A 26146-nucleotide genomic window follows, 5' to 3' on the forward strand; every position below is an offset into this window, starting at 1 on the left:
TCCTGGAAACCCAACAATAGAAATAATCATTTTACTGAATAAACACAAACATCTAAAGTTGGAATTTGTTCAGCCAATTACTTTCCACATAAAACCTCTTCAAAGTTGATATTTTACATCCCATAATGCTGTTTATCTGCTGTCATTTTTATACTTTCTCCTCAGTTATCCACATTTTAATGGATAACTAAGTATAATAATAAGCTAATAAGCTAAGTATAGCATAATATATATTAAGTATTAAATATTTAGTGTACATTTTATTATATATACATATATATATATATATATATATATATATATATATATATATATATATATATATATTTTATAAATATTATTAAATATTAAATATATTAAATATTAAGTAATATATATTTCATATACTATAACTTAGTATAATATAATAAGAAGATAAAAACACTGCTCCTACTATCTGAAAGATAAACTGACAACCATTGAGCCATAAACGGTTCTCTCGGAGGAGCCAGGTGCGAAGTATCACATGTCGTCTTTTAAAGCGTTTAAATAACTGGATTTTTTTTCAGACAATTGCTTTGAAAGTGAAATGTCACCTTGGCAGCGTGCAGCAAGGCTGGGGACAAAACCAGCACAGAATAACTCCCATCTTGTTGACTGAAGCTTCCTTAATTGCCTAAAGTATTGGAGAAGGTCAGCGGTGAGGTGGAAGACATAAGGAAACACAACAAGAGCACGCTCATAACGGGAGAGGATGAGGAGAACGCCATGGCAGACTCGGATCAACAACACAGAAAGACACTTTTCAGACTGAGAAGGAAGAGCGCGGAAACAGGAAGACTGGAAGACAAAGGGACGTTCATTTCCTGGCTGCTGTCTGAGAGAACGGGACACGTGGAAACTTACGCGGCAATGGAAATGTTCGCAGCTGACATCGGGCTCACTTCTTTCACTTCCAGGGCCTTCTGCAGGGCCAGCTTCTTATTGGCCGCCTCTTCCTGCTCCTCTTCGTCCTTCAGCCAATCAGAGCCAGTGGAAAAATCGCTCAGCAGCAAATCAGATTCATGTCTTCAGCGCACACAGAGCTCAGGGCAGGTTTGGCAGCAACGGAGAGGATCCGACGCGCTTACCTTCGTCAGCTCCTGTGCATTTGCAAGGTTATCTACAGCGATGGCCAAGAAGACGTTCAGCAGAGTGTCTGAACAACGAGGCATTCAGGAGAAAATACAGACATGTTAGAGCTTTTCTTTTAGCAGCTCAACACGCTGCCTGACTTAAATCAGATCTTGAAATGATCATCCATGCTTTCATCTCGAGTCGCATTGATTACTGTAACTCTGTTTTCACTTACATAAATAAGACAACTCTAAATAAGCTTCAAATTGTGCAGAACTCTGCTGCCAGACTTTTGACAGGTGCAGCCAGAAAAGCCCACATCACCCCTGTTTTGACACGTCTTCATTGGCTTCCTGTTAAATTCCGCATAGATTTTAAAATTTTAGTATTGACCTTTCAGGCGTTACATGGTCAGGCCCCTCAGTATATCACCGACTTACTATGTCCATACTCTTCTGGACGCTCTCTTCGGTCTTCTGGCCAGAACCTCCTGAAGGTTCCAAAAACTCGTTTTAAAACTCGTGGTGACCTGTCTTTCCAGTCTGTTGCTCCCAGACTCTGGAATGAGCTGCCTCTGTCCCTTCGTGTGCTTGACTCTGTGGACTCTTTTAAAATGCAGCTAAAGACTCTACTGTTTAGAAGAGCTTTTGGTTGATTCTTGGATGATTTTAATTCTTGCTGATTGTTGCTGATTGTGTTATTGTACCCATTTTTATGTACAGCACTTTGTGATTTTTATCTGTGAAAAGCGCTTTATAAATAAACTTTACTTACTTACTTAAAACTGCAGCTGATGGAGAGTAAAGTAAGAAATGTTCTCCGTGCAAAAGAAAGCCGGAGTTCTGCTGTAATACTTTTAATGTTTTATGTTAAACAGTGAATTGTTGTGCATGTGAACGTGCTGCATTAAATAAAAACTGGCTTTGCCTTTCATTGACAAGGTGTTTGACTGCTACTGGTTGTGCAGCGCTAATGGGGTTGAGACGGCGCCTATTAAGACATAATTAAATGTGTTTGCCATGTTGGTTTTACGTACTCTTAATTTAGACGGATATGACAAGTAATTTTGCTTTTGATCCTATTTTTGTGTTTAAAGTAAAGCACTTTGTGCCATATTTTCTTTTTTTTTTTTTTTTTGTCTTGTCCAGCATTTAATTTAATCCAGTTAATAATGTATACATATATATATATATATATATATATATATATATATATATATATATATATATATATATATATATATATATATGTATATATATATATATATATATATGTATATATATATATATATATATATATATATATATATATATATATATATATATATATATATATATATATATATATATACACTATTCACAAAAAGTTAGGGATATTCAGCTTTTGGGTGAAATTTCACAACAAGCCTAAAATGCATTCAAACCTGTACAGGTGAACTTAATGTGATCTTCTCTAAGCTTTTAAATGCACATGTCCAACTGTTAAATGTTTCAATAAATTTTGCACAAGTTGCTGTTCTCTAACAAGGAGCTTAACGGCAAAAATCACGGCAGGTGTGTGATCCTTGAATTGACCAATAAATGTCCTGGTTCAATTAGAGCTGGTGTTTAAACAGTTGTCCTCATCATGCTGTTCACATTTTGACATCATGAGACCAAGACGACACCTAACAATGGAACAACAGTCCCTTGCCATTGCGATGCTTCAAACAGGACGTTCTCAGACAGAAGTGGCCACTGAGCTTGGAGTGTCACAGAGTGTCATCAGCAGGTTGCAACAGAGATATGGAGAGACTTGAAGAGTCACAGAAAGGCCTAGAAGTGGACGTCCTTTGGCCACATCCCGTGCTGATGACCGCTACATTGTGAACACTGCCCTGAGAAACCGGATGATGAATGCCACTCAACTCCAGGCACGTTTAAGAGAGGTGAGAGGCACCCAAGTGTCACGTCAGACCATTCGAAACCGTTTCCATCAGCGTGGTCTGCGTGCTAGACGACCTGCATGGGTACCTGACCACACCACCAGGCACAGGCATCATCATCTTGCATGGGCCAGGGAGCATTTACGCTGGACGAGGAACCAGTGGGCCTCAGTGCTGTTCTCTGATGAAAGTCGATTCAGACTGAGCAGAAATGATGGCCGGCAACGATGTTGGAGACGTCAGGGAGAGCGCTGTGCATCAGCCACTGTTGTCACCAGGCGAGCTTTTGGTGGTGGCGGTGTTACAGTGTGGGCAGGGGTGTCCACTTGGTACAGAACTGCCCTACACTTTGTGAATGGTACAGTGACAAGCCCATACTACCTGAATAACATCATTAATCCAGTGACTGTGCCCCTACATGAACAGCACAGGCCTAATTTCATCTTCATGGATGACAATGCTCCTGCTCATCGAGGCCGCATCATCAGGGAACAGCTGTTGGAGACTGGTGTACCTCAAATGGAATGGCCTGCACTCTCTCCAGACCTGGATCCCATTGAAAACCTGTGGGATCAGCTGAGCCGTCGTGTAGAGGCTCGAAACCCTGCACCCCAGAACCTCAATGACCTGAGGGCTGCCCTTCAAGAAGAGTGGGATGCCATGCCTCAGCAGGCAATAAGTTGCCTTGTGAACAGCATGAGACGTCGTTGTCAAGCTGTAATTGATGCTCAAGGGCACATGACGAGATATTGAGACGTTCACATTTTTTGTTGTGGTGTAACTACCATTGTTGTTACCTTTTGTGCTGAATGAATTTTTTGAGATGAGGAAATCAGTAGTGCATCCTTCTACTTAAATGTCTTACTTTTATGATATTATATCACTGTAGCATGAACATATTGCATTTTCCATAAATTTCACCTGAAAGCCAAATATCCCTAACTTTTTGTGAGTAGTGTATATACATACATATACACATACATATCCATACACATACATACAGACATATACATACATACATATGTACACACACATACCCACCCATATTTGTGCCATATTTTCACTGTATGAAATAGATTGATTGAGTGGTTTACTTCAGATCGTGCAGGGGGTTGTCAACCGGACTGGTAATGTTTTAATGTTTGCAAGAAGTTGGAAGAGCAGTCTGCAGCTAAGCAGGGTCTCATTAGTCATCAACCCGTTAATTATAAGGCAGCAATTCACAAATCCATGTGGGACCATTTAGCAATGTGTAAACTGTTTCTTCTGCAGGGAAGACTTAGAAAATGGCAGCAAAACGGGTCTAGACTGTGGTGGGGACCAGGTTTTTCTTGGAAACTTAATTATCGACCATCTCAATGACTGAAAAGGTTTAAAACGAAAACAAAAAAGTTCTTTTTTCCGAGGTCGTACACATTGTGCATGTTAAAGTATGAAAGCATCATTCCAGCATGCAAACACACCAGTCATTTGATCATATCTTTCAGTGTGAACATGTCAGCTGGAATCTGATCAGGTTGATTTTAAGCAGATATATGAACTATTTGTTGATGTAAACACTAAAGAATCATCCTGTTATGTTTAAACTTCTGTCTTCATTTCAGAAAAAAACCACAAATTATAGTCATGTTGTAGTAAATACTGAACTTTAAAGAGATCCTGGCTCCAATTTCTGTTTATTTCCTTCCTTATTTCTCAGATTTTTCCATTTAAGAGCAAATAAATCTAAAATAAATGGTGGAACTGAGCCCCCCCGATGTCACATTTTCCACCCAGCTCCTCCTGATTCAAAGCACAACGGTTACGTCATCATGTCAAAGAGGATACAGTTTCCAAAGAGCGTGAGGACGATGAAGTAGATGGAGGAGAACATGCCGCGGCGAACGCCTCCCTGAGACTCGATGCCATGGTACATCACAGCGTTCCAGTCTTCACCAGTCAGAATCTGAGCAGAGCGTGAGAGTCAGAGCGAGGTGGGGGGGGGGGGGGGGGGGGGGGGGGGGGGTGTCTCCCAGATGGGAGGATGAAATGACTTTACAGAGCGAGGGCGATGAGCACAGACTAAATGAAGGATTATTGCAGAGCACATCGGGGCGCAGGAGGCGCACAGACCAGCCATTCTCGCTAATTAAAATCAAAGATGAGGGAAATATTCTTCCAGTGAGGTGTGTGTGTGTGTGTGTGTGTGTGTGTGTGTGTGTGTGTGTGGGATTATTTTACCTGAAACACGGTGAGGATGGCTGCTGGGAAGGTGTCAAAGTTTGTCGACGGTGTCTCGTCCTCAAAGTTAAACCTTGAAAAGTCAGAATGAAAGCAAGAGAAAGAAATGAGAAACTGGGAAATGGACTGAAACCAGTGCAGCTCCAGTCTGGTGTTAATGGGGTCTACCTGGAGGTGGAGAAACATTCAGGTTAATCATGTTCGCAGCTGCAAGGTGAGCTGCTGCAGCTGGGCAACGAGCCACAAACACAACATGTTTCTCTTTTAAGAAACATGATCAGTCGCACACACTCACACTCATGTTCGCACAACAGTCTCTGTCCTTTTACCCCGCAAACACACACACACACACACACACACACACACACACACACACACCTCTATTCTTGTGAGGACCTCCTTGACCCTAATCTTAATGGATAAATCTACCTTCTAACAGCACTGACTTCATGTCGCTGTTTCTCAGTATTTCTACTCAGCCGTCGCTTCTTTCATCTGCAAACAACCAACAGCCGATAAGAGGAGAGATTTACTTATTATGAATGAGAAATCTCTTCGGAGGAGTTAAAGAAATGAAAGACTTTCCAGCTGAGGTGCCTGTTTTCTGTAGACATTTGCAGATATGCATTAAAATGAGTTTTTACTTGGAACTAAAAGTATAAATCTAAATCATAACAGATGCAAAGCTGAGTCTCCGGCTGCAGCAGAGGAAAAGCAGAAGCCTCCGTGGTTTTTTTTGTCTCGTAAAGCAACACTTGATGAAAGTTGTTTAGATTCGTCACACAGCTTTTAGTTCATCCTACCTTCATGCCTTCATGCAACTGACACCAAAGCATAAATTGTAAAGTTTGCAGAACCAATGATGCTTTTCTCACTAGTTAATTCCATTAGTAGTGTAGCCTAACGCTGCTTATGACGCAGACTGCGATGATGCAGCCTGCAAAGTGTCAGTCAGACGAAGAGAGTACAACCTGTCTGAGACGTTGTTTTCCTGCTTGCATCCTTCACATAGTTTTGCATTTTTATTCTAATATCATACAATATTTCTGTCTTTAACCCTTTCATGCATAGAGGCCATAAAGTAGACATCTATTAAAAAGCTTTTTTCTTGCATATTCATAAACGAGGATGGTATTTTTGTAAATAAACCATCTCAGTGGATTTTAGTAAGTCATCCAATACATTTCCACTCACTGGAGAATAAAGAAATATATGATATGATTGACACATAATGTCATTACTAGGGGTGTCACGATTTCGATTTTTAATCGTAATCGATCGAAATTACGTCATGCTCTCGAACATTTAAATGAATAAGAAAAGGATCGACGATTCAACCCCCCCTCGCTGTTTTTTGTGTATTTATCTGTGTGCGTGTGTTTCCCCATTCCCTCCCCGTCTACAATAGTGATTGGTTAGGCTGAGCTACATTATGGAGCTGTGCAAACACGTCAAAGCGCATGAAGTCGCTGCATATTGTAGCCGACGCTACCCGTTAGCTAACCTGCACTTTGACACCATGGCAAAGAGACACAGTACCGCAGCTTCAAGCTGCTCCTGCTTCTCTTAAATCACCAGTGTGGAAATATTTTGCATTCCCGGGGAGTTATGTGGACAACGTTCGCGTTGACAACAAGACAGCCACAGTGTGCACGATATGCAATGTGCGCGTACCATACCTGGCCACAGGAAACACTGCTATAACTAACACTATAGGGCTGTTTATAACAGCAGACCACAGTCACTAGATGGCAGGCACCCTCTGTGACTTCTCATTTTTGTTATTATTGTTATTTTGTTGTTTTTTAACTTGACTGAGGACAAGATTGTTATTTTTATATCTTTATATTGTAAATAAATTCATTTCAAATTTGACCATAAGTTTCTAATGTGATACATTACACAGAATAATGAAAACTGCATCACTTTAATGTAGCCTATCTTTCTTCCACCCTGCATTACTTTGAATTTTATCTTTTAATTTCCTAAATAGTCAAATTTTAGGTGATTGTATTGAATATTTCAAACCATTTTTTTTATTAATTTTTTTTTTGTGCATTTTTATTTTAAAAAATCTCCAGCCTCCTTTGTCGGAGACTATTTTGGTGACTTTGAGAATTAATTAAATTAAAATGGTCTCATTAATTGCCAAATGGAAATGATAACGTTGCAGTGGTTTATTTATTCTCCCTGTGATGGACTGGCGACCTGTCCTCTCGACCAGTGACTGCTGGGAAAAACTCCAGCTTTTCTTAATCCCTGAGTCTGACTAAGAGGCTGAGAAAATGGATGGATGGGTTTTTCTTTCTTTTTTTTTTTTTTTTTAAATGGAAACAGTTGACAGTCAGTTTTGTTACTCATTGCTGACAGCTATGACCTCCTCTACCATTTTGTCCTGTAACGTGCCTGAAGAAGCCTCTGACTGAACACACTGTTGTTTTCTCACACATTGTATAAAGCATGCAACTCTTTCATTTATTTATTTATTTTTACGTTTTGATTATTTTCTTCAGTATTTGTCAGTGAAAGCCTGCTGTAGTTACATTAAAATGTCTAAAATGAGAGACGAGTTGTAGCTCATAAATGAAAACAAAGTGACAAGATAAAAAAATCTGAATTCAGTGGAAATCTTAGTTTTGTTTTGTTTTTCCTATTTCATATTGGTTTTATAAATTTTTCTTTGCATTTCAATTGTTTTTTTTTTTTTTATATTGTATGTACATGATTTATTTATTTATTTTCAAATTAAGTCAAATTTTATCCTTTCGTCGCTGTAACTTTTAAACTGCCTCCATTCCTGCATAATATTGTACAAAACTAACTGGTTCAGTACTAGTCAGCTGATGACTGTCCTTGCTGATGATGTTACTCTCTAGCAAACTTGCATTCCTGATTCCAGCACCACCTTATTGCCGGACATTAATCTACACCAAATCCACCTTTTTACCCCAAACCCAAGTTTTAATCCCAAAGCTGACCTAAACTTCACATTTGTCCTCACAAAGATAGAGGTGTAGTTGCTGCTAGATGTCATGGCCGCTCCAGGTTGAGCCTACACATCGATGAAAGAGCCGGCCTTGTGCGGCAACGAGCGGAAGAGAAAAGCAGGGAGAGAAACGAGAGTCACCACCAACAACACTTCAACATTTCCAAAACACACACCTCTGCAGCTCATTGGATGCACATCATTTGTAGTGTGTACAAACACGCTCAGCGTCGCAGCACATCCATAAATCCACATGTCATATTTGCCTCTAATGTAAATCACATGACAGAGACATGAAATGTTGACTTTTCTTCTACTTTGACATGAATTTTTCTCAACCAAAGAGCTGATTGGAAGAATTATCTTCAGTAAACCGAGTCTCTCCCTGTCATTTGTGACAGCTGGATGGTGAGAGAGCCCGTTCGTGTCGAGCAGGCTGGAACAACGCTGCTCTCCTCTCAAAAGCTACAGTCGTGAAGCACATTTACACGGAGGGAAGTTCAGATGGCCAGTTTGACATGTGCTCTACAGAGATCGTGTGTTTTGGGCTCGACACACAGCACGTCTGAACGGAAAGTTCAACAGGGGACAAAGGAAGTGACAAACAACACAACACGATATATGAAACTGTAAATAAAAGAAGAATAAAGGCAGTTTTATTCTTTACAACTCTCACTTCTTCAAACAAATCAAACTACAGATCCAAAGCGGATTCAGCTGCTTCAACCCAGAGCTGCTGGGTTTACACAAAGCTGAAACACACTGGATACGGAGCCACCGTTACATTAACACACACGTATAGCTGCAGGTTTAGTTGGCGTTAACTTTGGATTATTCATGATAAGTTAACTTCAGGGTCTTGCTTTTATATCAGAACTACTTCCATCACACATGCAAAGTTACGACTCAAAGAATTCAATATCTTTGCAGAAAGCCCCCAAATGACCCAACAAACCTGCCAAAACCTGTATCCGTGGTCTTGAAACTAAGGAAGACAATGAGAGAATGACACAGATATGCGTAAGGATCGGTTGCTCATTCAGCTGACAATAAGCTGCACCTCTGCTCACTCAGTCCTGAGGATAAAAGGCCAGGTGTAAATTATTTTTCAGGCTAAATAGAAACAGAAAAGAAAATGCAAAGCAAGGGAGAAACTTTCCAAAAGATGGTCATGTAAAAGGTTATTTAACCGGCTTTGAGTTGAAGATAAATGAACATTTTCCTGAAACTAAGAATTGCTTTAACCCCTGATGGTGTTTATTACTTTAACATTTCTCTGCATTGTTGTGGTTGAACCAGGTTGATTTAAAATGAACCTTTAAAGTTTGTAGCTTTTCATTCCAGTATTGATAACTACATGTTTTAAATGTTTGTTTTTCAGATATTTACAACACCAGCTCTCACACCATAATTATCAATAATAAAGGAAAAAAAGGGTTGAAGGGAAAATGCAGGTGCAGTGTGTGAAAAGAAGTCATATTATTTGTTTAAGGGACGTTAAAACGTGGATGGAGCTAAACTTCCTCTGCATGAACGTGAATGAACCGGACGTGATGGCGTTGAGGAGAAGTGATCTGCAGCCAGATGCACCGGTGCTGTCGGCTCTCGCTGCAGATCACTTCTCCTCAACGCCATCACGTCCGGTTCACGTCCGGCTCTCGCTGCTCAAACTGCCTTTTATTAACAATCTTGGAGTTATTTTATTGTTAGTTTTTATCATTTAGGGCTTGTTAGTAAAGCCAAGCTTCATCTTCCTCATGATGTCCTGATAAGGGTCATTCACAGTTTATCTTTTCTAGACTGGACTTCTGCAACTCCCTTCATACTGGGACTGACTGGTCTCTTCTCTGCCCTCTACAGCTGAGTCAAAACTTAGCTGCCTGCATATTAACAGCATTTCTTTCCCTTCATCAGCTTCCTTTTTCTTTATTTTAAATCTTAAAATGGTCCAGTGCGTCCTTATCTTTCTGAGCTCCTGCATTGTCATTGTCCTTGTACAGACCCGGCACCATGGGTGGGCATGGGGGGGCCTTGCCCATCCAAAGAGTTGAACAAAAACCAAAGTTTTGTTTTGTTGGCGTATCCATCTTCTCTATTCTTCTTTGTCAATCAACCAATCCAACCAAAGAATAAAGACAATGTGTTAGCCAATCAGAGACAGAGGAGGGTGGGCCATTATGTCCAACTATTTTGCTGCTGGTTCCAGTTGCCACAGTGGATTTGCAGCTTTTTGCCGTCGACATCAATGGTCGTTTTAGACAAGGGAGGGGAGGGGGTTTCGCATCAGTCGCTGCTGCAGTTCAAGGAGTGAACTAAACTACATACTTTCATGTTGGTCTCCAAACGTCTCTAATATCACCAAAAAAAAAAACAAAAAAACTACACATTTGTTGATAGTCACTTTTTTGTTAAAATAAAGACCCAAGATGGGTCTGAATAATCAGTGCCACTGTTGCTAGCTGTTAGCGGAAAGCTAATGCCAGTTTACTGAAAAACGTTTTGTGATAAAAAAGCATTATTTTTTTCTTAAATTAATTAAACATAATTAACATATTAAAGTTCAACCCCTACATATGATGACTTTAATTTGGTGATATAATTTCTTATACAGTCAGAGTAGCCATTGTTAATCCTGAGTCATATAAAACGTAGGCTGATAAAGTATGCCCCCCCCCCCGAATAAATGTAATGCCCCCCCCGCCATTTGTTCCTGCAGCCTGGTCTGTCCTCGTACAGCTCTGAGATCTGAGTACCAGATGCTGCTGGTCATCTCCAGGACCCAGCACTGGGAGACAGAACCATTTCCACAGCTGCCCTCTCCTCCTCGTTCTGTTGGGTCTTCCAGAGCTTTAAATGAATTTAGGTCTCTTTTAAAACTCATCTTTGTACAGATTTTAACAAACATCTCTTAAAGGTGGTTTTTCCAAGCTTTTAACTTGTGCTTTGCAGGTAGTTTTCCTACAAACTGCTTCTGAACTTGGTCGATTATTTTGTTAAATAGATGATGACACTGAAATATGTCATGTTGTTCATCTGAGGTTGGATTTAACTCCTGTAACTGGTTTGTCTTCAGTTTCCTTTTCTGTCAAACTAAAGAATAAAAGTGGACGTAGGCTCTACTTTCCATGCAGAGTGACTGTAAACTGTTCATAATCCACAGAGCCTCCGCTTACATTTTATGTAGCAGGGATCCTCAATTCTGGTCCATAAGGACCATTGTCCTGCAGGTTTCCAGATGTTGCTGCTGACACGTCTGAGTCAGACAAGCTCTGCATAATTTTGCTAAATAAACATTGATCTGAATCAGGTGTGTTGCAACGGGACAATCATAAAGCCTGCAGGACGCCAGCCTTTGAGGATCAGGATTTAGGATCCCTGTTAAATAGCTTGACAATAAACTACCTTTCAAGCCTCACATTTAACACTTAATTTAACCCTTTAAAGCTTAATGTGACATATATGATACACACAGTTTCTGAGACATTTTGATTTACTTCAACTCAGTGTTTTTTAGTTCCGGCCCTCAGGACCCCCTGCCCTGCATGTTTTAGACCCACTCCACAGAACCTGAGTCAGAGTATTAAACTTCATCAAGTTCTTTGTGGCCTTTAAAAGAGCCCTTTATTTCATTCAGGTGTGTTAGGTAGGGTTACCAATAAAACATGCAGGGCAGGTGGTCCTGAGGACCCGTACAGAGAAACACAGCTTTATGGTAAAAACGTTGCTAAAATCCTGTTGGACATAATCTGATCCTCACCTCCTGTCTGTTGATCGATACCAGGAAGAATATCACACTATAATCATTTAGACACATCACAAAAGTGTTTCATACCCCAAAATGAACAAGTGTTTGTTATTAATTTGCCACATTTTGTTAAAGGGTCAAATAAAGACCTCATTAGAACATGTGTACTTTTCTGACCATTTTATTGAGTGAAAGAGTTCAATTTTAGTTAAACTGTGATTTGAATTTAATGTTTGCACTGATAACGGCGACATGATGGAAAGTCTCACAGTGCAAACATGAAGGGAAGTCAATCAGTGTGTTATTATTTACATCATTCATGTTCAAAATAACCTTTTAATGCAGTTAGGTGATTAATTAAATCATATGTGATGAGATTTTGGCATTTTAGCCATTTTGTTTCCTTCATAATGAATCTTGTTGAATGCATTTTAACACCGTAGTGATTTCAGAAGACTGCAGGGGTTTTGCTGACTTTCAACATAAAATGAGACAGAAACAATCATAAGAGTCAATTTATAAATTTACAAATACAAACATTCAATTTGACCTTGAATATCTTTTGAAATCAAAGTGTGAGAAACCGCTTTAAAAAACAGAACTTGCAAGACAGAATAATATGAACAACGTTTGCATGCCAGTCAAGCAACATCCATGCTCAGGAATTAAGTGGTTACATTTTACAGACTGTTTCCACAAAGCATGCTTTAAGAATAATACTATATAGTATTTGTGTGGGTTTAACGCTTATTAAATTGTGAGGAAAAATGTTAGAAAAGCCATATAATTCCCAGCATGTGATACACAAAACAGCCTGAGGAGCGAAGTGGGGAGAAAATGTGTTGGAAAACAAGAATGATCAGAAGAAAGAGAGGACAAAGGAAGACGGAGGATCTGCAGAAAAACGAGGACAGGATGTGCAGCACACCGTTACCACAGCGACGGCCTGCACAAATGACAGCTTGCTTCTCCCTCTCAGCCGGATCCGGTTACATGTGCACAGGCGGGATGTTTCTGAGCATGTTTACCTGATTGTGACCAATTCAGACTTTCAAGCTGAAGCCAGTAATGTTTCACATCATTGACAGTGAATCTAAGAGGAAAAATATGGCCAGTTGTGTCGTATTTAGCATATATGAGTTGTAGCTGGAACTGTGTGTGAATATATTGTGAACAAAAATGGTTTGGATTAAAATAAAGCAGAAGATTTTCTAAATGAACCGTTTTGGAGGACAATCACCACAAGCATTGCCGTAGTAAAGGCCTATATCTGTTGTGAAGACTGGACAGTTGATGGGAGAATAGTCTATGCTTCTCCTTGTTCTCAGAAAATAGCAGTAATAGTTGCAAAAATGTACTTGTCAGCTGAACGGTCTATACAAAGATTTTTGTTAGTTCAACGTCGTTTGGCTTTCTTCCTGGCAAACCTGTCCAACTTTCCTATACCATCTGAAACTGGGGGTCCCAAAGTCAGTCCCCGAGGGCCGCTGTCCTGCAGGTTTTCAATGTATTCCTCTTCCAACACACCTGGCTTCCATTAAATGGATCCAACAGCCTCTGAAGTTCTGCATAATGACTAAATAATTTGAATCACACGTGTCGTATCTGCTGGAAAATACAAAAAAATGGGCAAAGAGGTAGAGCTGAGAGGAGGGCTGTGAGTGTAGGTGTGTCTGACTGACATCTATCAGCCTCTGACCTGCTGGAGCTAAGAGCTAACCGAGCTAGCCTGTAGCTAACCGAGCTAGCCTGTAACTAACTGAGCTAGCCTGTAGCTAACCGAGCTAGCCTGTAACTAACTGAGCTAGCCTGTAGCTAACCGAGATAGCCTGTAGCTAACCGAGATAGCCTGTAGCTAACCGAGCTAGCCGGGAGACAACAGGAGCTAACTAGCGAATGGATGTAGGTAGCTAAAGCTAAGTCGTGCTGTTAGCTGGCTAAAATCTGCGGTTGTGCTGCACTCTGCCTTCTTGCAGAGGGATATCGGCTACCTGTCAATCAAAAGCACACGCACCTAATAATGCCAAATTTCGAGATGAAATTGCTTATAAACAGACAAGTTATAAAGATTGAAAAAAAAAAAAAAAAAATGCACTTCCCCCAACAGTTATTATGAAGGTAAACCTGACCTGACCTGAAATGTTTTTTGTACCAGACTGTAAACATGTTTTATTACCTCCACCAAGGAAGTTACGTTTTTACCAGTGTATTTCTGTCTGTTTGTTTGTGTTCAAGATAACTACAAAAGTTATAAATGGATTTTTATGAAATTTTCAGGAGTTGTTGGAAACATGAAAAAGAAGAACTGATTTAATTTTGGTGGTGATCCGGATCATCGTTTGGATCCAAGAATATTTTAGAACTGTGGCTTTTGGCAGAGGTTTCCCGAGTGCTTTTCCAGTTTCTGCTGTGAAGTTGGTCTTTCTAACATGGGACTCTGTGGGGATTTTTTCTGTTTCGGAGCCCCTAGTGGTTGAGAGAGGAGCTGCAACTTTTGGCACTTTTACTTTTAACCGCCAGAGATTGCTGCTTAATAGACATTTGGCTACAAAGATCACCTGAGGTTACCAATTTTTAAAAGGGCACAACTGTTCAGCCTTTTTATTTGATTATACCAATGTTTAATGAATGTTTTGTGTTCATAAAATTCAAGTTGTATTTTCAAAATGTTGCTAAATCTCTATCTCCATCTACTCAGTAGCCCACATGTTGAACCAAGTAAATAACAAGCAAACTATGAATACTTGTTGCTTATTCCAGCTAGCATATTTTGTTCTGGCTGTAAAAGTCTTCTTGTCAGCCACTATCTTCACTCCTTTACCCTGCCTCCTCCATCATTAGCAATGCTCTTTCCTCCCATCTTTTCTCAGGGATTAGTGAACATAGTGCAGGTGGCTGCTGTGCCTGCACTTGTGGACTTCTGTTTGCTCTGTTAATGGGGACTGGGAGCATGCTGCTTGGTTTTCATGAGCCATCCACAGAGACTTCATTAGCTCCATCCTGGAAACAGAAGTCCTGTGAAGCCAAATTCCCCAAAAGCTTGTACTCCTATTCTCGGCTATTTAACCCCTGTGACAATGTAAAGCAACGGCTTTACATTTAGGTGAAGACAACACACATCTATCATGTGTGGATTAGAGATAACAACTGATACCGAATGAACTGCAGCATCCTGACAAGCCAAGATGTGATGGTGTTTGTAATTTAGTAAAAGGCTGAAAACAAAGAGGCATGTAGGCTTGAGTAGCAATTTATCAGCAGTTCCTGGATCTCACATTGTTTTTCTCTTTTGGCAGTCACAGTTAAGACCAAACAAGTTAAACTGCAGCCAAATCACAGAAAAACTCATATTTGCAAACATTTCCCAACTCAGGGCTCCGAGGTCCCCGTTTGCAGATTAAAAAAATAACTGGCAAGACTGGAAATTTCACATTTCATCGCTATTTCCCTGCAGTTTACACTCCATAAAAAACTTTAATATTACAACTTTCTGTGTTATTTCACTTTGTTCTTATTTAGAAACAAGCAAATGCTAATAAGACTACACAAACAATGTGCACATTTCTTTGTTTTGAAAAAAGAAATAAGTGGAAATAAATTAAAAATAATTCTAAACATTAAAATATATAAAGTATACAATAAAACGTATAATTCCTTTGTAAATTATTAGTAATTTTAAATAAATTTAATTAAAACAACATCTAAACAGCTTAATTTAAGAAAAAAAAAACTGTTAATTATCTGTTAATTTAGCATTTATTTATACTGTGAGGTGAAGAGATAAAGCTGCAAGAGGAAGGTTGGAATGTCTGCACTGGCAATAAACTGAATTGCTAATATAAGTGCTAATGTATCATATTAAATGGTAAAAGGCTAAAAGAAAACAAAAGATGTCAAAGTAAAGGTATAAAGGGTATTTTTATTGTAGTATTTTATTTTAATTTTACAATTTAGTTATTGTTTTTTTTTTGTTTGTTTTTTTTTTTATAGTCTTTTCTGGTGCCCCGGCCCCCGGAGAGGCACCTGTTTTGTTTTATTACCTCTGCCAAAGCAAAGGTCACCTATTCATCTGTCTGTCTGTCTATCTGGAACATCACTGTAAAAGTTATTGATTGATTTTTATCACATTTTCAGGAAATGTCAGAAATAGAATAAGGAACGGCTGATTCTGTTTCAGAGTTGACCCGGATCCCCGTGTGGATCTGGGAGTTTTTAAAACGATGCTTTACTGTTGGAAAACACTGATTATTTTGCCATTTCAGCTTCTAAGTCAACGGATAATGATCACAATGAGTGTCAAAATAACAATGAAATAATAATAAATGACATCATGGTAGGTGTTAAATATAATTCAGATCATTGCTGTTACAATAAATGTAAATTTCTTCAATAATTTTCCAATGTGTTTCTAGGGTCAAATACTCTAAATAAGATGTAGCATCTGATGGTGAAAGTAGACAGTGGTAAATAGCTTGAAGCCTACCAGTCAAAGTTTGGACATATTTCCCCATTAAATCCAATGGGAAGATGTGTCCAAACTTTTGACTGTTACAGTATATAAGATCGTTGCCATGGGGTTGGTAACTGGGTGGGCTGTTGGGTCTTTAGGGGCTTTTACAGGTGACCAACCCTTTGGTTTGGCAAAATTTGCTTTCTCTGAGTCCTTCTGGCAGTGACAGTAAGAAAACTTTGGCTAAATTTCAGCAAATCTGAGATGTGGCACCTGAAACTTTAATATGAACCTTACTATTTTGGAGCAACTCTTCATTTACGCCTGGGATGATGTTTTTTTGTGGGATATATTTTAAACTAGTCAGAGCTTAAGAAGTTAAAGCACCGACCAAGAATCATTTAAAATACAAATTTAATCTGTATTTTTGATAGACCAGAGGATTGCGCTACCATCACCTAGGGAATATTTCACAAATCAAAAAGCTGATGTGCAGTGTGAGTCAGAAAGTTTGGTTTGTGCCTTTATCTTCAGCAGACTGGATTATCCTAACAGAATAAAAGGAACAAAACTTTGCCTGCAGCACTACCTGGCAACCCCGGCGTCCAACTGGACTCACAGCAGTCCAACCAGCACCTACCCACGATGTCCTCTACCTTTTGACTTCATGTTTGGCTCCTTGTCTCAGATCTTTACTCTGGACCCCCATCCAGTAAAGAAACATCTCACCACACTGCTGCTGGTCTGAAAAGCATTGAGAGGTTTTAGACCTTCTGGTCTCCCATAACCCTCCTGGGCAGCTTGCATCATCAAGTAACACTTTGTTTTCGGTCCCCAGAATCAGTTCTAATGAAGAAAAAGCTGCTTTTAGGTTTTATCTGCCTTTTAAGTGGAAAAACTCCCACAGATGTGGTGAAAGAAACTGTTAAACCACATGGTGAAGTTTTTACCATTATTTATTAATATCATCACGGCACTGTGCTTGTTTTGATCTCATCGTTTTTCATTTTTACAGAATTATTAGATGCTTTTATCCTGTCATCGCACACGTTCCCTGCAGTATTATCCTGGTTGTGATTTGTATCAGTTGTTTCTTTATTTATCTCAACACTTTGAGAAAATCTGATTTGAAAAGAGCTTTTGATTTGACTGCAGAATTTTTACAGTATCAACAGAATGTAAAAGGAACTATCAGATAATCTGGCCAAGAAGCTGAGTTGTATTTTGTTGTTTTGTGACATATAACATCTCGGACAGAACTGAGAATATGATATCGCTCTGCTGTGTGAAATAACAGTGAAGAACAGCGTGTTTTCCTCAAGCTGAAAGCAATAAAACAGAAAATACAAACAACAGATTGATCTGTTGCAGTTGATTTTGTCCATTTTGTTTCAACTTATCAAAATAACATGTTTTGTTTTTTGAACATAGCTGCATCCTGTAAATCCCAGCAGGAAGATATTAACGCACTGTTATTCCCAGTACTCCCAATGTTAAAATGCTTTCAGTTCTTTCAGTAGGAATATACGGTACTAAGAGCTTTCATTTCTGTTTTCCATGCATTTATCTTGAGATAATGAGTTAATTATTCCAATATCTAGATGTTTTTATATAAGAAGTTTATTTACGATGCGATTGACTGGCAACCTGTCCAGGGTGTACCCTGCCTCTCTCCCAGTGATTACTGGGATAGGCTTCAGCTTCCCTGCAGCCTTACATTGAACTAAGTTGTTAAGAAAATGTATGCATGGATGGAAGTTTATTTACTCATTAGCTTGAGTTAACCACTTACACCAAGAAAAACAAGCTTTATTTACTTGACCGGATGAGGTGCAAATTGAGTATTTAGCGGCTCGTTACGCTGTTTGGCTGTAATTGGTCAGAATGTGTTGCAATAAGTTCAGGCGTGCGTGTTATTCTGCTCTGTTCTTGCTAAGGAATTTCATTAACTCAAACAAGAAAGCTTTTTGTTTGATCATAGTTTCAAAAAAATAATGTAATGTTTATGATTTGAAATAAAAATCCAGCTCCTCATTTAATTAAAATCAGACATTTTGGTTGTAATTAGCTCTACATGTCTGAGTTTGGATCAATGCTTTGTGCTCACTCATCGTTGAACTGATACATTATAATGCATTGTTACATACCTATATTTAAATTTATTATGCATTTACAAGAAAAAATATTCCTGACACTTTGACTTGGATTACATTTTGTTGTCATGGTGTCAAAAATGAGAAAACATTAAATGAAAAAAGGGAATAATATGCAGAGAACGTTGTGTTCAGCCTGATTTGCAAGGCTGCCTGGAAGCACCATGTGGACGTCAAACTCATCTCACACACGTCCATCACCAGAGACTGATGTAATGTTAATGATGCTCCCGACTGATGGGAGGCTCGGTGCCATGGCAACAGCCTGCTGCTCAGAGATTTCCAGCTGTTTTTTTGTTGTAGTTGTTTTGTTTTAGAGGCATCTATTGGAAACAACAAAAGACTTTTCACATTAGAATTAGCATCATCATGTTTTAACCGCCTGACTGGTTCATATTGTGGGTGAGTTAAGAGCAGAGGAGCTACCTTCAAGACGCTGCGCTGAGAGCCAGAAACATACTGAACATTCAGATTACATTTATTTTTCCATAGAACTTCCTGATGTCACTTAAAAAGAAAAGTAATAACTTTTCATTGTTGTGCACCTATTTGTGTAGTTACATATTTATTATCATTTACAAATAATTTATTATTATTTATTATTATATACTGTATATTTACATATTTAGTGACCACTTCACTTGCTGCTTTTTGTGGTTTGTCTCGTTATAAAACGTTTCTGGTTGAATCAGCTACAAACAAACAGAACAGAATGTTTCTTTAGTAACCACATGCACGTGACTTTAAAAGTCATGGTGCACATCCGAAAACACGGCTGCACCGACTCAGCCCTTTTCAGTATTTCCACAATATCCTATAAACAACTCATCAGATCACCAACCTGCCCATCAACATGTGGTTTCTGCCCTTTTTATATAATAAACATAAACATAAAAATGCATGCATCATCTAGAATGTTCCAAAAACTAGTTTTTCTAAACATTATATATATATATGTGTAGCCAGCTCAGGATCATGAGGTGTCCCTGCATCAGAAGACATGGAGCTCGTGCTGAGAGGGATATGAAAAGGCTGCAGTCAAGGCTGCTGCTCTGCCAGCTACCTGCTGCGTCGACATGTCTGTCACTGCTGCCACGGCAGGCCGGGGACCACTGCACACCGGGGGGGGTGGAGCAGATTAGAGGGATAGGGGAGGAGATCGGTGTGTGTGTGTTTGTGTGGACTGAGAGGAAAAAGAGAAGGAAAAAAAGAAGGAGACAAGCTGGTGAAATGTACTCACTGTCCTCCGAAGAGCTGCATGCCAAGCAAAGCAAAGACGACGATGAAGAGGAAGAGGAGGAAGAGCAAGCTGATGATGGACTTCATGGAGTTTAGGAGGGAAACGACGAGGTTCCTCAATGAGTTCCAGTATCTGAAATGACACAACAAAAGTAGAAAAGTTTATTAGTGCGCTTCTTACAACCAGAGTGTGAAAACACACACACACACCTTGTGACTAATCCTGACTCATGTATCCATCCATCCATCCATCCATCCATCCATCTTCTCCGCTGGGGCAGCAGCCTAAGCAGGGAAGCCCAGACTTCCCTCTCCCCAGCCACATTTGCCAACTCTGCGGGGGGGATCCCGAGGCGTTCCCAGACCAGCCGAGAGATATAATCCCTCCAACGTGTCCTGGGTCTTCCCCGGGGTCTCCTCCCAGAGGGACGTGCCTGGAACACCTCACCAGGGAGGTCCAGGAGGCATCCTGACCAGATGCCTGAGCCACCTCCACTGGTTCCTCTCGATGCGGAGGAGCAGCGGCTCTACTCTGAGCCCCTCCCGGATGACCGAGCTCCTCACCCTATCTCTAAGGGTGAGCCCGGCCACCCTGCGGAGGAAACTCATTTCAGCCGCCTGTATACGAGATCTCGTTCTTTCGGTCACGACCCACAGCTCATGACCATAGGTGAGGGTAGGAACGTAGATTGACTGGTAAATCGAGAGCTTCGCCTTCTGGCTCAGCTCCTTCTTCACCACGACAGACCGGCGCAGAGTCCGCATTACTGCAGACGCCGCACCGATCCGTCTGTCGATCTCGCGCTCCATCCTTCCCTCACTCGTGAACAAGACCCCGAGATATTTAAACTCCTCCACTTGAGGCAGGACCTGACCCCCGACCCGGAGAGGGCAATCTACCCTATTCCGGCTGAGGACCATGGTCTCAGATTTGGAGGTGCTGATTCCCATTCCAGCCGCTTCACACTCGGTTGCAAATCGCTCAAGCGAGAGCTGGAGATCACGACCAGATGAAGCCAACAGGACCACGTCATCCGCAAAAAGCAGGGACCCAATCCTGAGGCCACCAAGTCGGATCCCCTCAACACCTCGGCTGCGCCTAGAAATTCTGTCCATATAAGTTATGAACAGAATCGGTGATAAAGGGCAGCCTTGGCGGAGTCCAACCCTCACCGGAAACGGATCCGACTTACTACCGGCAATGCGGACCGAGACCAAGACTGACTCATGTAGACAACAGCAAATACATGCTTCCGGTCTAAAATGATCAAATGAAGCAGTTGTCTTATTGTGGAATGGTGATACACACACACACACACACACACACACACACACACACACAAACGTAGGCTATGTCCAAGCTAGATGCTTAGTCATACACGCACATGGTGTGCTTTAACTTTTTAATATAATTAACTCCGGTGTTTTCCTCATGAGGACCCCACCACACCGGGGGCTCTGCCTGCTCCGTCTGGGGGGGGCAGCTGTTGCAGCGATCGCCCTGTGTGGGGGGGCTGCAGCGGGATGGCTGTGCTGGAGACCCCATCCTCCTGTGATCAGGCTGGTTCCTTAGAGATGCCCGCTGAGTTCATCGAAGGAGGACTGGTGTGGATGGATCCCCAAAATATTGTTTCCTCACAGAAGCATCAAGCAAAATGTTTGTTTAATAAATATAATAAACATTTTGCTTGAAGCTTATTTTGTTTAATTTTCTTGGTAATTTTATGCCAATATTCAGTTAAGAGATAGAAAGCAGCAGTACTTGCATTGTGTATATGTGTGTGTGTGTGTGTGTGTGTGTGTGTGTGTGTGTGACTCACTGTGTGAAAAAAAACTCATTTAATTTGACTCCAAGGGTACAAAAATTAAGGGCTGTGATTTTATTGGTCACATTATTGCTGTAACTATTATTACTGATCCATAATAAATGAACATGTTATGAAATGCATATGAGGTATTTAAGGCTGGTGTGTGGCAAAGAGGTTGGACTGAAGCGATGGCTTCTTCCCTCTGGAAAAAGACTGCTTGTTTCTCTTGTATATTTCTTTGATTTTGTTCAGATTTTTACACGGTTTACAGCTGAGAGGGAAAATAGTTCAAATCTTGCAGAGGAAAATTTAAAAAAGGAATCTTGTCCATAATTCTTATCTGTTGAAATAATCTTGTTTAAACCTGCAATACTGCTCAGCTTCATAGAAATATAACAAATCCAGTGTTTCTCCACATACCTAAAGATTCTCTATAACACATCAAACAGAAGGTTTAAAAGGAATAATGACACTAATTGGACATTTAGCTGTTTAAAAAGAAGAAAAAGAAACTGTGTATTTGTTTTGTATTACAGAGTTATGTAGCCTCGTTTTCACCTGCAAAACCTGGAGTCTCATTTGTCCCTGAGGTCAGAATCAGGAGGACATAACCTTCTGACATGGCAGCAGATGCTGTCTAACAATCAGACAGGGCTTCCAGGCTCAGACGGATTTGTGTTGATGTGCCTTCACTTTTCAGTGTGGCAGCCTTTTATGGAAAATGGGGGATGGAGTCAGTAACTAACAGATGAACCGAATACAAATACCTTGTGTAATGGCTAAATAATCACCTCACTAGTTCCCAAAAATGCCATGAAACTGAAAACTGAGGTTTTGTGACACTTTAAGTCACAAGATAATTTTGTTTTATTTAATAGAGTCAGACAAGACTTCTCATTAAGCACCACCAGTCGTAATCATGTTCGCACAGCAAAACCCCAGCTGTGCCTGTGCTGTTGGTAAATAATAATCACGATTATATTAGCAGCCTTGTTTTTGTTATTGAAAAGCTGTGTGTAATTTTTGCAGTTCAGTACAATGTTAATGAACGACCAGCAGAACTTCAGGCTTTCCTGGACTCTGACTTAGGTTACATGGAAAATCCTTAGTTATTCCAAAAGAAAATACATTATTCTAAAGCACTTACACTACTTGTTCTTATAAAATCGGAAATGCCTATGATACAGACTTTTATTTAAGTTAAACGTAAACGTTTAGCTTTATATGAATGGACTAATAGACATATTATATATACAGTATATATAAATATATTAGGACTCATAATTATTCTCATAATTCTTCAATATTGTTGATTTTTATATATTAAAAACAAAATAAAATGTATAAAACTTTTATTTTTGCTTGTCAATTTTTCTTAATTTGTACAAGAAAAAAAAAAAAACACACAGTAGCCAGATCATCATTCTGCTGCTATAATGCCTGAGAAGACAAGTAAAAAGATCAATAAAAACAATAAAAATGACAAAAAATATATTTTTATATAATTGAAAAAAAAAAAAGATTTTTTTCACAAAAATCTATTTTCTTTTTTTTTCTTTTTTTTTTTCTTTTTTAACAAAAATTTAATTTTAAAATTGTGAAGCAAAAAAATCCAGATTTTCGATTTTTCGATTCGATTTCCCCACCCCTAAAATATATACATTCATACACAGAGATGAACATGTCAGAATACTCAGGCAGGCTGTGGTGTTTAAATGATGGTGCTAATGGGCCCAAAGTGTGCCAAGAGTTGCTACTCACACCATTACATGACCACTTGCCTGAACCATTGATGGATCCATGTTTGTATGTAGTTTCTACCAAATTCTGAGCCAACCAAATGAATCTGGCAGCTAAAGTTGAGTCTCATCAGACCAGATGAATCCCCTTTTAACCTCATTGAGATGCTCAGTTTTAACTTCATAAAGTCATCTTGATCAAGTCAAAATGCACTGAGTTGCTGCCATGTGATTGGCTAATCAGATAATTGTGTAAACAAGCAGTTGAAATCAGTTGGTAAAGTTGCTGGTAAATAAGTGCAAAAGAAAATAGGCTTTGGCAGTGGACGCTTCATGTATTTCCTCTTTGTAGTTTTTTTTTTTTTTTTTTTTGTAAACTTACTTGGTGACTTTAAAAATCCTGAGAAGTCTCAAGGCCCTCAAAACGCTGATGCCAAACGAGGCTCCAGGCTTAATCATGTCCCAGATCACCTCAAAAATACTGCCCACGATCACCTGCAGAAAGGAACAAAGCTCAGGATTAAATCTCTAAACAGTCTAAAATACCAAGAGCCACTTTGTTTCACAACTTACCCCAAAGTCAAAGCAGTTAAAGGATGAGTGGAAGTAATTTCTAACTCCCAGACCGTACATTTTCAGCGTCATCTCACTCAGAAACAAGCCCAGAAAGACAAATTCTGCCGTGTCTGGTAGGGAGACGGACACATTCACAGAACAAAACACCAATTAAAGGTTCAGATGGTCTTCCAGCATGATCAGGCACATAAATGTGCAAACTTTACTTACAGAGAGCTCTTGTGAGCCACTCGGGTTGGTTATAGTGGACTATGGCCACACACAGAGTGTTGAGGCCCACCAGGCACAGAACAACCCAGTAGAAACTCTGAGCTTTCACCATCCGGCGAATGAAGAAGCGGATCCTCTTTTCTTTGCGACGGAAGTAAGAGGAGCTGTCCATTTTCCCGCTTTTTACGCTGGCCCGACCAAACGGAGAGCCGGGAGGAGCTAAACCAAAGAAAAAGAGAGACTTTACAGATCACGTAACATGCAGTCTTATTGGTTAAACCTGTGCAGTTCTGCCTTGTCCTGTCAACCATTGGGACACAGCTCCATTTAACTTTCTACACTAAGCATGAAAACACAATTGCGACAAAGACTAAACTTAAAAAAGAATCCAAACGTATCCTATAAACATTCATAATTTACCTGCAGCTTCTCATTAAAAAATGTACAGCTAATACGGACGAGCTGAGCGCTACGTGTGAAAAAAGTGAGATGAAAGACGGAGCCTGACATCTATTCCCTCAGCACTTGGTTTTATGGAAAACAGCCATTAGATGAGGCTGTAAACTGACAGCAACAAAATGGTTATGATTACCACGCTAATGCTTGTTTCCAACCTACCGACAAGCAATTATATGTTGCCTCTGCAAGAGAGTGTGAAGTCCATTAACATTAAAAAGTGAAAGTCGAACGGCTGCAGGTGACTCTCCTGCTATTTTAGTTTCACAGTCTAATTAGGAAAGTTAATTATGCTCCTGCCTCAAAAGGCAGGAAAAACGGCTTCAGGTCTACAGATCAGAGTGCAGAACTAGCTTCTATAATGCACAGTTAGACCTTTGGCCCCATACTTTATGGTGTTAAGGTGAAGTCAGATCACGATCCATTAATCTGATAAACGCTGGCCGGAGAGTCAGGGGACAGGCTAACCTGCTGGTTGGATAAAAAGATGGAAAATTTACCAACAGAAGACATGTCAGCAAAAGGATCCTCCCCCTCCTCTGCACCGATTAGGTCATTTTTACCCTTCTTGATTTTGCCTCGTTTCAGGACTGTAAAAGAAACACGATAGAAAAACCAGACAATAATACATAATGAAAAGCACAGAGAAGAATTGCTTGGCAAAACCACCTTAATGGTAAATACATGATCTCACAGCCACATAAAATGGAAAATGGCAAGAAAACAAGGACTTCTCTGTTTTAATGAAGAGTTGCAGGACGTGCTGGTTTGTGTGCTAATTGAAAACTATGAATAGAGGTCATCAATCACGTTTCTCATTTGGACATTTCTTATTCTCGTTTGAAGTCGGCCTTGGATTGAAAAACTGCCAGCGCGGCATGCTTTGGTCACATGACCAACCCCAGGACGCTTGACTGGTTTGCTGGTTAATGAGCTCGACAGCCCGGCATCTCTGCTCCAGAAAGCTGCTTGCAGGCAGAGCCAGGGTGGAGACCCAAATGCTGCTTTGAACGTCAAGGCACACGCCAAGGCAAGTTTTTCTCTCTTCCCTCTGCTTCAAACTGCTCCCCAAATATGTTCATTCACTTCAAAAACATGAAACAGTCCACCACTTTTTTCAATTTTATCTCCATTTGGAAAAAAAAAAAACATCTTGAAAATATCTCATACTGGGTGAACTTTCCTGACTAGGAACATCCTGTTGGACCCTCTTTGAATGTGTGACAGTATGAAGCAAGGATGGGGACATATGTTTTTATGTTATATCTTCATATGTGAAACAGCAACAAGTACAAGTCAAATCCACAATGAAAGTAAAAGTCAATTTTGAAGTACAAAACATTTGTCCCACATTTTACACACCTGATCAAAAACCAATCACATTTTTCTAACCCCCAACCAATCACAGAGCTGTCCACTGAACTGTCAAAAGTCTCGAAAAATATAAGTTTTATTGACTGATGAAACATTTAAGAGCTTATTAGCTAATAGCAGAGACAGGAGCCACGACCGTCATGCTGGCTGTGGTCAGATGGTCGTAGCGTT

The 26146-nt window shown here is 39.9% G+C and overlaps 1 protein-coding gene across 1 annotated transcript in view; it reads right to left on the bottom strand.

Annotated features, from left to right (window-relative positions):
* cacna1bb (calcium channel, voltage-dependent, N type, alpha 1B subunit, b) overlaps positions 1-26146 on the bottom strand; it is a gene marked incomplete at both ends in the record, with an annotated part of 269481 nt that overhangs the window by 90656 nt on the left and 152679 nt on the right. The window contains 9 exons of the mRNA XM_079256383.1: positions 886-992; positions 1110-1177; positions 4847-4964; positions 5240-5312; positions 19814-19945; positions 23742-23854; positions 23933-24045; positions 24146-24364; positions 25102-25191. Of these exons, the coding sequence (XP_079112509.1) occupies positions 886-992; positions 1110-1177; positions 4847-4964; positions 5240-5312; positions 19814-19945; positions 23742-23854; positions 23933-24045; positions 24146-24364; positions 25102-25191 (1033 nt within the window). The remainder of the gene's footprint in view (positions 1-885; positions 993-1109; positions 1178-4846; positions 4965-5239; positions 5313-19813; positions 19946-23741; positions 23855-23932; positions 24046-24145; positions 24365-25101; positions 25192-26146) is intronic.

The sequence above is a fragment of the Telmatherina bonti genome (genome assembly GCF_933228915.1).
Source record: "Telmatherina bonti genome assembly, chromosome: 17".
NCBI classification, from domain to species: domain Eukaryota; kingdom Metazoa; phylum Chordata; class Actinopteri; order Atheriniformes; family Telmatherinidae; genus Telmatherina; species Telmatherina bonti.